We start from the raw sequence: 13,801 nt of genomic DNA, 5'->3' as shown, positions 1-13,801 counted from the left end.
TGTACCTCCTGAAGTTCGATATTTTGAAATTTGGTATTTAGTCTTCTTCATAAACGAAAATAAAGTTATTGTTCCATTTTGCTTCAATACAACTCATGGTGGAGGGTATAACAAGTTCAGCACGGCTGAACTTAACGCCGTTCTTGCTAGTTTTTTGCATTTTTTGTCTTTGTGGCCCTTGTAACGGCTGTACAATTTTTTGGGGGCCAACTTCCATTCTTCTCGGGAAATTGGACCAAAATTAAAAAAAAAACCATAGAGACGTTATAAGTATTGATTTACTGACTGACTGAGGGTATATCTCTTTCGGCACAGCTGACTGATACTTTCTAACTTGTTTTAATAATATGTAGCAAAAAAACCGATTAGTCATTATAAAATACGGAAAATAATACCTTACCATATATATCAACTTATGTACATATGTATGACCGGATCGCAATCATATAAAAGAAATTCATAGAAAATAGTGCCAAGGTGTAGTGGTGTAGGGTATCATATAGTCCACCCTGTCTGACTATAATCCTCTCGTAATTGCTTTTTTAATGAAATGCTGCTATTAGGATAAATTTTGTCAGTCTTTGGATCCTTTTTGTATTTCAAGGTATTAAAAATTAAACGTACTAAAAACTAAATTCATTGACCCCACTCTCTCGTCTAAATTATTGGCATAAATTTCCTAAATTTATATACCACACTCTTGAGGCCGTTTTTTTTTACAAAGCATTGTTACTAACCGCAAGTTACAATAAATTCAAAGTTCAGATTTATGTGGCCATTCTAAAACTTATGGCGCTTTCGAAAAAAAAAACAATATACAAATGTTTTCAAATTCTGTGATGATGACAATGAGATGCTAATGAGGAAACAAACATGTTTTGAGAATGAACTAAATTTAAATAAATTTATATTTTAACCACAAAAATAAAATACAAAAAACAATTGCTAAAGAACAGTTATAAAGTTTAAATTTATATTCAAAGCTAATAGGAATAACATTTATGGGTTAATTACCGGCTGAATACATGTTTATCTTTCTCTCTCTCTCTTTTTCTCCTCAGCTTCGACGACAAAGTCGAGTTAGAGAATTAAGTTGAAATTTCGTTGAAGCCAATGCTGCTGTTGATGGCGGTGATGTTAGCTTTGTAGACAAGTGCCAAGCGCTCATAAGAACAAAAGACGGGACAATAATAGCCCGTTTCAAGACACAAAGAAGAAATCGTACTTGATGAGAAAATTTCGAAATTTTTTTAAAATTTTGTACAGCTTGTTGAAATTTTATTGTATTTGACGGCTTAGATTTCTTTGAGTTGTTTATGTTGCTGCATTTCAGTCAAGTGGAGAAAATTTCGTAAATTTTCCAATCGTGTCATGACCAGATGTTCTATGTCTGCAGTTGTTGGCAGTGATGTTGAACGGCGTTGTAGATGATAGGGCTATTTATTTATTTATTTTTTTTGGGAAAGCTCTTGTTCCCGTTGTGTTTTATATTACGGCTGATGTTGTTTTTTTTTTCGTTCGGTCGTTGGGTCATTCGGTCATTTATTTCGACATTTGTATGTATTTTAGTATTTTCACTTCACAACACTCACTTAGTGGACGGAAATTGTAATAATACGCGCACATAAATATCAATGAACCATCGTCGTCATCATGATCGTCGTCGTCATACAACCATTATTTTATTTACATACCGGCATGTTATTTTTGTAAAATACTAAATAGGTTTTTGCATTTATAGGTCACATACACATGTGTTTTGAAACTATAAGCGATCAAAAGTTCATTAATCCAGTATTTTGCTTGGATAGAACTGTAAACATTTTAAAACATTAACATTTTTCATTAATAATATATAAATCGTTGAATTGATGTCATAGAAAAACACTAATACCCCGATTTGCATTAAGAAAAAAAGTGATATTCTATAATTAAACTAAAGCCTTTCCCAACCCAGAATTGTGTAAGGCACACACAGATCCATACCATTTTGTACAAATACTCAAGAGATAAGCATTTGTAAGATCAAGGTTAGTGAACAATGTCACATAGCATTAACAAATGGTACGCTTGAGTTGTCAGTCTGTCGCACAGCATGGTACTCTTTCTGTGAGAGAAAAGAAACCTTATAAATATTTTTTTCTTACAATTTTCATATCATATTTCAAGAAAACTGCTTTACATTGATGAAGGTCAATAACATAATTATGTAAAAGGCAAAAACAAAGGAGAGAAATATATATTTTTATATATCCCCAGCCTTTAGTCAAATACTTTGGTAAGATCAAAAAAAAATTGTCTGGGCAAAACCCGATTCGGAAAAATTGAAATCGATTTAGCCCTGTCCGTCCGTCTGTCTGTCTAGTAGACGAACGAGTCAACCGAATCAGTCCAAACTGTCTACTTCGTAATAGTTGTTTATACCCTCCACCATAATATAGAGGGCATAATTAAATTTGTAACACATTTTAATATTCGTTGGAGGCACTATACGAGGGCTGCACGAAAACTATCTGGCCATTTGATTTTTATACCCTCCACCATAGTATGGAGGGTATATTAAGTTTGTTTTTCCGTTTGTAACGCATTGAAATACTCATTTGCGAGCCTATAAAGTATATATATTCTTGATCAGGGTAAAATTCTAAGTCGATCTGAGCACGTCCGTCCGTCCGTCCGTCCGTCCGTCCGTCCGTCTGTGGTAATCACTCTAGCATCCACAAAAATGAAGATAGGAAGCTGAAATTTTGGGAAAATGCGTCTTTTGTTTGCAGGCAGGTCAAGTTCGATGATGGGCTATATCGGTCCACGTTTTGGTATAGCCCCCATATAACGGTACCCCCCGATTTACGGTATTTTGACGTTTTTAGCTACATTTTCAGACCGATTTGGCTATAAATTGACATTTAGTGTTCTTAGGTGTCAATAAACATATATAACAAAACTTGTGGACACAGGTCCACGTTTTGGTATAGCCCCCATATAACGGTACCCCCCGATTTGCGGTATTTTGACGTTTTTAGCTACATTTTTAGACCGATTTAGCTATAATTTGACATTTAGGGTTCTTAGGTATCAATAAACTTATATAACAATAGTTGTGGACATAGGTCCACGTTTTGGTATAGCCCCCATATAACGGTACCCCCCGATATACGGTATTTTGACGTTTTTAGCTACATTAACTGACCGATGTAGCTATAATTTGACATTTAGGGTTCTTAAGTGTTGATAAACTTATGTATTAGAAGTTGTGGACATAGGTCCACGTTTTGGTATAGCCCCCATATAACGGTACCCCCCGATTTACGGTATTTTGACGTTTTTAGCTACATTTTCAGACCGATTTGGCTATAATTTGACATTTAGTGTTCTTAAGTGTCAATAAACATATATAACAAAACTTGTGGACACAGGTCTACGTTTTGGTATAGCCCCCATTTAACGGTACCCCCCGATTTGCGGTATTTTGAAGTTTTTAGCTACATTTTTAGACCGATTTAGCTATAATTTGACATTTAGGGTTCTTAAATGTCAATAAACATATATAACAAAACTTGTGGACACAGGTCCACGTTTTGGTATAGCCCCCATATAACGGTACCCCCCGATTTGCGGTATTTTGACGTTTTTAGCTACATTTTTAGACCGATTTGGCTATAATTTGACATTTAGGGTTCTTAAGTGCCAATAAATATATATAACAAAACTTGTGGACATAGGTCCACGTTTTGGTATAGCCCCCATATAACGGTACAGTATTTTGACGTTTGTAGCTACATTATTAGACCGATGTAGCTATAATTTGACATTTAGGGTTCTTAAGTGTTAATAAACTTATATATTAGAAGTTGTGGACATAGGTCCACGTTTTGGTATAGCCCCCATATAACCGATTTGCGGTATTTTGAAGTTTTTAGTTACATTTTCAGACCGATGTAGCTATAATTTGACATTTGAAGTTCTTAAATGTCAATAAACTTATATAACAAAAGTTGTGGACAAATGTTCACGTTTTGGTATAGCCCCCATATAACGGTACCCCCCGATTTACGGTATTTTGACGGTTTTAGCTAAATTTTCAGACCGATTTAGCTATAATTTGACATTTGAAGTTCTTAAATGTCAATAAACTTATGTGACAAAACTTGTGGACATAGGTCCACGTTTTGGTATAGCCCCCATATAACGGTACCCCCCGAATTTACGGTATTTTAACGTTTTTATCTACATTTTCAGACCGATATAGCTATAATTTAACATTTAGTGTTCTTAAAACGTCAGTAAACTTATATAACTTGTGGACATATGTCCATGTTTTGGAATAGCCCCCATATAACGTTACCGCCCGATTTCAGGTATTTTGAGAATTTTACCAACAAGTTTTAACCGAATTATCTGTAATTTGAACATTTGACATTTGAAATTCTTAGTGGTCACCACACCTCTCCACCAAAAATTGTCAAGAAAGCCCCCATATAACGGTACCTCCCAATTTTCAGTAATTTGATGATTTTAGCTACAATATTAAACCGAACTAGCAGTAATTTGACATTTGAAGTTCTTAGTGGTCGCAACACCTCTCCATCAAAAATTGTCAACATAGGTCCATGTTCGGATATAGCTCCCATGTAACGGTACCTCCCAATTTTCAGTAATTTGGCAATTTTAGCTATAATTTTTAACAGAACTAACTGTAATTTGACATTTGAAGGTTGTAGTGGTCACCACACATCTGCATCAACAATTTTCAACATAGCCCCAATAAAACGATACTTCCCGATTTTCGGTACTTTGAGGATCTTACTCAAAATGTTTAACCGAACGTAGGTCCATGTTTTTGTATAGCCCCAAAACAAACCTCCCGATTTTCCGTACCTTAGCTTTATTTTTTGGACGAACTTTCTGTAATTTGAAATATAAAAGTCAACAAAAATTCTGCAACAAAAATTGTTCATTTAAGTTCATATTTTCGTATAGCCCAGATACCTCCGAACTGAAGTTCCCACGTTATGTACCGATTTTCGATATTTAGAGAATTCTAGCTAAATTTTTTAACCTAATTAAGAGTTATTTGACATTAAAGGCTCCCATCAAAAACTGTCAACATAGGCCCATGTTTTATTATAACCCATATATAACAGTACCTCCCAATTTCTAGCCCACCAAAAATTGTCAACAGTTAGATATAGGCACCATAAAAAAGGGCCTCCCGAATGAAGCATTTTATGTACATTATCTGACATTTTAACGTACTTAAAGTTGGGGACAGGAATGAATATTTTATGGTGGAGGGTATGAAAAGTTCGGCCCGGCCGAACTTAATGCTTTTTTACTTGTTTTTTTTTGAAATTTACTTGTGAACATTTTCGTCCGATAATTTTTACATCTTTGTATGTTGATAAAGGGCCATCCTATAGCACTATGAAATACTGGTTTCATGCATTCAATTGGGCGCCACTAGCCAAAAAGCGAAGGCCGTGGAAATGGATTTTTCTAGTTAGATCCAACAAAATTGGGCACTCACTCAAAAAGAGGCTCTTGTAGATTGGTGCAATAAAGTTGTGAATAAAAACGGTCTTTGTGCTTCAAACGACGTTTATAGGATCGTCACAGACGACGAATCTTGGATCTATGCTTAGGAGCCCGAAAAAAGCAGGAATCAACCGTTTAGGTCTTCGAAAGGGACCCAAATATGATGAAAGTTGTTCATGTAAGAAGCACTTCGAAGCAAATGGTCCCCTGTTTCTTCGGCAAAACTGACCATGTGGCGACTATAAGGCGGTACACTACAATTCGTTTGCCAGAAGTCTCCTGAGAAACGACAGGACAAAACGTGGAATGGATGAACGCCGTACAGCCCTGGCTGGGGATCCAATGACTTAATTTGATTCCAGCATATCAAGAAAAAGAGGCGTGATCAACGATTTCCGTAGCCAGAAGATGCTGTAAAAGCGTTCAAAAACCATGTTTTGGAGGTGTCTTAACGGGAGTGGAAAAAGGGATTCAACAATTGATTTGAGCGCATAAAAAACGTATAAATCATGCTGGGGACTACTTAAGAAAACAATAATACCATTTTTGATGGTTAATATTCGCGTTTTCATTGTTAGACCAGATAGTTATCGTTCAGCCCTAGTATATATTCTTGGTCAGCATAAAATTCTAAGTCGAAATAGCCATGTCCGTCTGTCCGATCGTATGTTGAAATCAAAATACAGCTCGAAATTTTTAAGATAAGGTTTTACAATGTGAGATAGTAGTTTATGTTACTCCTAGGATATTTGGTATTGAAAATGGGCTATATCGGTTCATGTTTTCCATAGAACTGTACCTCCCGATTTTCGTTATTTTGAAAGTTTTATCCTAATTATCCCACCGAAATGGCTAAAATTTGGTACTTAGGCTTCGTTTGAGGTATAAAAATTTCCACTTGAAAGTTGTAGATATAGGTCTACATCTTAATATAGCCCCCATAGAACAGTACCTTTCGATTTTCTGTATTTTGAAGGTTCTAGCCGAAATGGCTGAAATTCCGTATTTAGTCTTCTTTAGGGGTATACAACTTTCCTCCTGAAATTTATCGGTAGAGGTTCACGTCTTTATACGGCCCCCACAGAACGGCACCTCCCGATTTTCAGTATTTTGAAGAATTCTTAAGCAACACTGAAAATGCAACCAACTTCTAGTATGCATTTTTTGAAAGTACATATTGAGACTACCAAAAACCTAGTAGTGTTTTGTCCTCATCTAAACCGAGCTAAAACTACAGTTTTTTGCACTTATTGGGCCTTTATTTCAGAAACGATTAGGGATTTGGCCTTGCTGTCATTGGCAATATTGTAGCCATAAAATAGTAGAACAGTAGAACAGACTACATAAGAAAATTTCCATCTAAGGCATCAAAATCGATAAAATATAGAAAATTTTACATTTTACAAATAAAGTTATATCTTCAGATCATTCTGAAACTCTACAATGCTCACTTCATGTTGTTTCAGTGGTATTTTGCATCATATCTTTTACAACACGTATTTCAAACACAGTTTACACCAACAGTTTATTCTCACATTTTGGATTTCACCACATTATTGATATATTTATTAAATCGTCGTTAAAAATTTACAGAGAACAACGTGATAGAGAGATTTTACAACAATGGCATGTTCTGAAGAGTTGTGTATTTCATTCCAGCGAATTCCAAAAAGAAAACATTAAGAAAAATTTACGGTTTTGTAGATATGGTGCGAAATATATACAAATTATGGAAATTTTATAAAATTTGTGGCAATAAATGCTGTTTTTCGAGGTCAATAATTCTCCAAATATTTTATTCTTGCTCTTATCTACAAATTTGCTGTAGATGTCAGGTGAAGATTTACATAGGTTTCAGAGATATAGGCCAGAATTGCTTTAAAAAGTCAATATTTAGCCATGTTTAGATGGGGCATAAAATCCAAGCTGGATCTGACACAACAAAACCCAACTAGGGTTTTCGTCGTTTTGGTCTGTACTTTCAAAAAATCCTCATTGAGAAATAGATCTAAACAAGACACTAGGTTGACTTGATAAGAAAAATGCTTCAAAAATACTTCATATCTGCAAATTTGTAATAATGGTTGCATAAATAGAAGTTATCAAAATCGGCCTTTGTCTTCTAGCCATTCACATCCGATATGTCTGGTGAGCTGAATTAAAACATCAGCGAAACGATCGTAGCATATTGGTTGGGTGTGTGGGTCTTCGCTAGAATTCACTTTTTCAATACAAATGGCCTAAATATTCCCTGAAATGGCTTAAATTTTGTATTTAGTCTTCGTGGGGGTATAAAACTTTCCACCTGAAACTTGTAGGCATAGGTCCACGTCTTCATGTAGTCCCCATAAAACGGTACCTTCCGATTTTGAAGGTTGTTCTATGAGAAAACCCAATCTCTCAATTAAAAGACCTGATGACCGTCCATGAGAAGGTCTGATGTCCTTCCATGGGAAACCCTACTGATCTTATATGAGAAGTCTAAAGATGTTCTTTAAGCAGATATAAAACTTTAACCCGAATGAGAAGGAAAACGGCTATTGTTAGCGCCCTAAGCTCACGTGGGAGTAAAAGGAATGAAATGACAATAAAAGACCTTCTTCGAACAGATCTTAACCACATAATGAATGGTCTTCCATGAGCAGAACTGTCATCCTCTATAAGATGTAATGGTCTTTCCATAGAAGAAAAAAGGTTCAAAATGTCTCATTATTGAAAACCAATAATTCTATGAGAAGACAAGTCGGCTGTTATATCCATAGGTCAACGACGTAGCCAGGAGGAGAACCGCCCCCTTCCCCTCGAAATTGTAATTTTTTAGAGATTTTTTGTAAACTTTACTTGAAAACGTTCAAATTTTGTTGATTGTGACCAACCCCCATTTTGGTCTCGAGATGCATTTCTGACTATAATAGTTGCTCTAATAGTTGCATTGCTTTCCTGGTGTTGGTGCACTCTAAAGTTACGGCAAAATTATCTATATTTCCTCGACTATGTGTATTCAGAGTCTTTCATTCACATTATTTGGTTTGTAACTATCTCGATCGTCTCTCCTTATAACTTTGGTTTGGCAAAATATCACTTGTGACCAGAACATTACCCTCTACAACCCTTGGGGAAAAGTTTTTTGTTGAGTTTTTTAAATAGTTGCATATTTAGGGCTTGCGTGTTATTTATATGATCACTTCATTCGATGCATTTTTATACCCTTCACCATTATCTGGAGAGTATAACAAAATTTGTCGTTCCGCTTTTAACACATCCAAATATTCGTCGGAGACCCTATCTATATGTAATATATTCCTGATCAGAGAGCTCTATAATTTGGTACAGAAGTTTCTATTATATGGTTTTGATATAGCCCCCATAGAACGGTACCTCCCGATTTTCGGTATTTTGAAGGCTTTAGCCTCATTATAACGCCGAAATGGCTGAAATATGGTACTTAGTCTTCGTTGGAGATACAAAACTTTCCACCTGAAATTTGTCGGTATAGGTTCACATCTTCATATAGCCCCCATAGAAATGTGCCAACAGATGTCGACATTTTGAAAGTCGTTGCCTCAATATCCCTCTGAAATGGCTCAAATTAGATGCTTAGTCCTCGTTGGGGGTATAAAACTTTCCACTAGTAAATTTTCGGTATGCGTCCAAGCCATCATATTGGCCGCATGAACGATACCTCCCGATTTTCGGAATTTTAAGGGTTGTGGCCTTAATATTCATCCAAAATGGCTGAAATTTTACATTCTGTCTTCGTTGGGTTTATTCAACTTTTCACATGAAAATGTTCTTATAGCCCCCCAATAGAACGATACTTCCCGATTTTCGTTTTTTTTTAAGATTGTGGACACAATATCCCACCGAAATGGCTGAAATTTGGTATTTAGTTTTCGCTGGAGGTATAAAACATTTCCTATGAAATTTGTCGGTATAGGTCTACGTCTTCATGTAGCCGCGATAGAAGGGAACCTACAGATTTTCGATACCTTGAAGGTTGTCACCACAGCAACCCACCGAAATGGCTGAAATTCGGTACTTATTTGGGGTATTAAACGTTCCATATAGAATTTGCCGGTATAGGTCCACGCCTTCAAATAGTCCCAAGAGAACGTACCTCCCGATTTCGGTGTCTTGAAGGTTGTGGTCTCAATATTCGTCAGAAATGGCTGAAATTTGGTATTTAGACTTCGTACTAAACGTTCCTCTAGAAACTTGTCAGTACGGGTCCCGGCATAGCCTCCATAGAGATGTACCTCCTTATTTCCGGTATTTTTAAGGTTGTGACCTCAATATTCCAGCGAAATTGCTGAAATTTGGTATTTGCTCTTCATTTGGAGTATTAAACGTTCCATATGAAATTTAGGTCAACGCCATAGTTTAGTCCCCATAGAATGGTACCTCCCTATTTCCCGTATTTCGAAGGTTTTAGCCTCATTATCACACCGAAATGGCTGAAATTTGGTACTTAGTCTTCGTTGGAGGTATAAAACTTTATCCCAGAAATTTGTATAGGTCCACGCCTTCATATAGCAGCAATAGAACGGCACCTCCAGATTTTCGCTAATTTGAAATTGTGGCCACAGCTACCCACCGAAATTGCTGAAATCTGGTATTTAGTCTTTGTTGGAGGTAAAAGCCTTTTTGACTGAAATTCGTCGGTATAGGTTCACATTTCGATATAGCCCCCATAGAACGGTACCTCCCGATTTTCGCAATTCTGAAGGTTGTGACAAAAATTTGTAATTTAGTCTTCCACGTGGTTATAAAATATTCCAGAAGAGAATTATTAGTATAGGTCCGCGGGTTCCTTTATCTCCCATAGAAGCGTAACTTTTGATTTTCGGTATTTAAAAGGTTTTACCGATATATCGAAAATTTGGTATTTAGTCTTCTTTGAGTCTGAAAACTTTCCACCAGGAATTTGTAGTTATAGATTGACGGTTTAATATAGCCCCCATGGAACAGAACCCCCGAATTTCGGTATTTTGAAGGTTAGCCACATTGTTTTACCGAACTTGCTGAAATTTGGTATTTAGTCTTCTTCATAAACGAAAGGAAACTAACTGTTCCATTTTACTTCAATACAACTCGTGGTGGAGGGTATAACAAGTTCGGCCTGGCCGAATTTAACGCAGTTCTTACTTGTTAACACATCGAAATATTCGTCGGAGACCCCATAAAGTATGTAAATATTCTTGATCAGAGAGCGCTATAATTTGGTACAGAAGTTTCTATTACTCCTAGGATGTTTGGTATTGAAAATGGTTCATATCGGTTCATGTTTTGATATAGCCCCCATAGAACGGTACCTTCTGATTTTCTGTATTTTTAAGGTTTTAGCCTCATTATAACACCGAAATGGCTGAAATTTGGTATTTAGTCTTCGCTGGAGATACAAAATTTTCCAAGTGAAATTTGCGGTATAGGTCCACGTCTTCATATAGCCCCCATAGAATTGTATCAAGCGATTTCGGCATTTTAAAGCTTGTAGCCTCAATATCCCTACGAAATTGCTGAAATCTGGTTTCAATTAATTTTATGGTGGGGGGTATAAAAAGTTCGGTCCGGCCGAACTTAACGTCATTTTTACTTATTATAATTACATATTTATGACCTTTGGTGCTAATTACATAATTATGTTATGTTCGACAAGATCTCAAAAAAAAAAAAACAATCATATGTTAATATGGTACAATATTCACTTTATATTTGCCTCAAATATCTTCTTTAAATATTCATTTGTTAATAAACATCTGAAAGAAATGCCACATTTTGGATCGCACAAGAAAACATATGAAAGACTTTAGACTCGCATTTATTTCTATGACATCATGGCGATAAAAAATGATTAATCGATCGTTCTATTATACGAATTTGTTTCATATAAAACTGTTGTTTTGTTTCATTTAAATTTTGACGTTGAGTTTGTTTTAATATTTCACTTAATTAATTGGGAAATCACAAAGAATTCTTTTTTTACTTTTTATCAAAAAAATATTGCTACCATATTTTGTTTTTGTTCCAAAAAATATATAAGTATATTTTCTTTTAATTTGTATTTTTATATAAAAGCGCGAAACAGGTAACGTTTTTGTTGTTGCTTTCGTTTTATTTACTTTTGTTTGTAAAGAATATGACTTCAGTTAACGTTGAAGTGTGTCCACGCGAGCGTTACGTTCAAAACTGAAACTAAAGCACAGTGTTTCAATATGCCATAGAATAGAAGGTGCTCCTTAGTTTGTTTGCTTTGCAAGAGCTCTCAAGAGCTTGTTGTTGACGCCTTTTGGAGAGCAGTATTAGTTGTTGGCATTGCTACTCTTCATTGCTGTCTATGATAATGCCAATTTCGCTGTATATGGCTTTGATACGTTTTGTTTTTTGTTTCATTACTGATACGGGCTTTTCTGTTGACTGTTTTAGGCGCTCTGGCATCATCTTTGTGTTTGTTGTTGTGTTAATTCAAATCTAATGACGTAGCATTCGGGTTGTTTTGTTTTTGGGGCAACAATGGAAACAGCTTAACCGGCCTTCAGTCAAGCGTGCACCTTGTAACACTCATCCATACAATTTGTGCGATTCAACAGCTAACTTGCTTCGCGTTTCGTTTTTTGTTCATTCTTTCCAGCACGGCGGCAAACTAATTGTTTTATTTTTAGTCGACTATGTCTCACACAACGCTCTCGTCTGCTTTCTAGCTTGTCTGGGCTATTGTAATTTTGAATCTACCCCCCCTTTTCCCCACCCAAAATAATCATGGAATAACGTCATCGTCAACAACATCATCGTCGTCGTTACCTTATCACGGCGAGGTGGCTACGGAGACCACATTTTGGCCAAAACAGCCAGTGTAAGAATGTTTGATTTGACTTTTGCTACTGTTTTGTTGTTTGGAGTCAAGTGTATTTGCATTTTGGTGAGTGAATAAAAAACATTCTCTTTAAGTATTAGGGTGGAATGAATGAATTTATTTTAAACTTTTAGAAGAAAATATTGCTTTAAAACCAATTATGTTGGAAAATAAATTAAAGTTCCTTACATGTTCGACAGTCCGTAAGATGAGGTAGCGTTATATGGGCGCTATACCAAAACATGGACCCGTATTGACAATTTTTGTTGGAGAAGTTTCGTGACTGCTGTTAACTTCAAATGACAAATTACGATTAATTAGTTCAGTCAAAAATGTGGCAAAACGTAACAGGTAAGAACGGGCCGAACTTTTTATACCCTCCACCACGAACTGTATTGAAGTAAATACGAGTATAAACAATTAGTAACTAATAGGCTCTTCATCTACGTTTAGACTAATTCCTTGGAGGAGAATAATACTTTAACTGATGATAATCACATAATGTCAGGCATTTCGTTAGTATATTGAGACCACAACCTTAAAAATACCGAAAATCGGGATCAACATGAGACGTGGACCTATACAGACAAATTTTTGGTGGGATTTTGAATACCATTTTGGTGGGATAATGAGTGGTGGATATTGAGGCCGCAACCTTCAAAATACGGAAAATCGGGAGGTACCATTCTGTGGGGGCTATATGAAGAAGGGAACCTATACCGACAAGTTTCAGGTGGAATGTTTAGTACCCCCAACGAAGACGTAATACCAAATTTCAGCCACTTCGATGTTATATTGATGCCACAAACTTCAAAAAATCGGGAGGTACCGTTCTATGGGGGCTATATGAAGCCGTGGGCCTATACCGACAAATTTCAAGTGGAAAGTTTAACGCCCCCAATGAAGACTTAATACAAAATGTAAGCTATTTCAAAATACCGAAAACCGGCAGGTACCGTTCTATGGGGGCTATTTGAAAACATGGCCCTATACCGACAAATTTGAAATGGATAGTTTTAAACCCCATCGAACACTTAGTTCCAAATTTCAGCCATTTTCCATGTTATAATGAGGCTAAAACCTTCGAAATACCGAAAATCGGGAGGTACCGTTATGTGGGGGCCATATCAAAACGTGGACCGATATAGCCCGTTTTCAAATAGCAAACATCCTAGGAGTAATAGAAATTTCTGTACCAAATTATAAAAAATTGAGACCTGTATCTTGATCTCAACAGACGGACGGACAGCAGTACTTGGCTATTTTCACTTAGAATTTTATGCTGATCAAGACAAGTAAGAAAGTATCAGTCGGCTTGGCCGACAGAGATATACCCTCAGCCTTGGACCTAACAAAAAGTAACACACAATACTTCTGACGTCTATATAATACGACGTACAACGTTTGGACCAAATC

At 36.1% G+C, this 13,801-nt stretch overlaps 1 protein-coding gene across 17 annotated transcripts in view; it reads right to left on the bottom strand.

The window, feature by feature from the left end:
• The window catches only part of LOC141397624 (anoctamin-1), a 67,630-nt gene that overhangs the window by 33,981 nt on the left and 19,848 nt on the right, over positions 1 to 13,801 (bottom strand). For 2 of the 17 annotated variants that reach the window (XM_073974160.1, XM_073974167.1), the window contains exons 1-2: positions 11,655 to 11,750; positions 1,015 to 1,813 (exon numbers count right to left, since the gene is read on the bottom strand). The exons of 6 other annotated variants lie outside the window; for them this stretch is intronic. In XM_073974160.1, coding sequence (XP_073830261.1) covers positions 1,015 to 1,027 — 13 coding nt within the window. In that variant the 5' untranslated portion in view covers positions 1,028 to 1,813; positions 11,655 to 11,750. Of the gene's footprint in view, positions 1 to 1,014; positions 1,814 to 11,518; positions 11,751 to 13,801 lie in introns of those variants that run through there. 9 more of the 17 variants (XM_073974162.1, XM_073974172.1, XM_073974171.1 and 6 more) reach the window with 7 other exon arrangements.

Source organism: Musca autumnalis, unplaced genomic scaffold, assembly GCF_047663935.1.
Source record: "Musca autumnalis isolate F117 unplaced genomic scaffold, ASM4766393v1 scaffold_3, whole genome shotgun sequence".
Taxonomy (NCBI): Eukaryota; Metazoa; Arthropoda; class Insecta; order Diptera; family Muscidae; genus Musca; species Musca autumnalis.
This window is presented reverse-complemented; position numbering and strand designations above follow the sequence as displayed.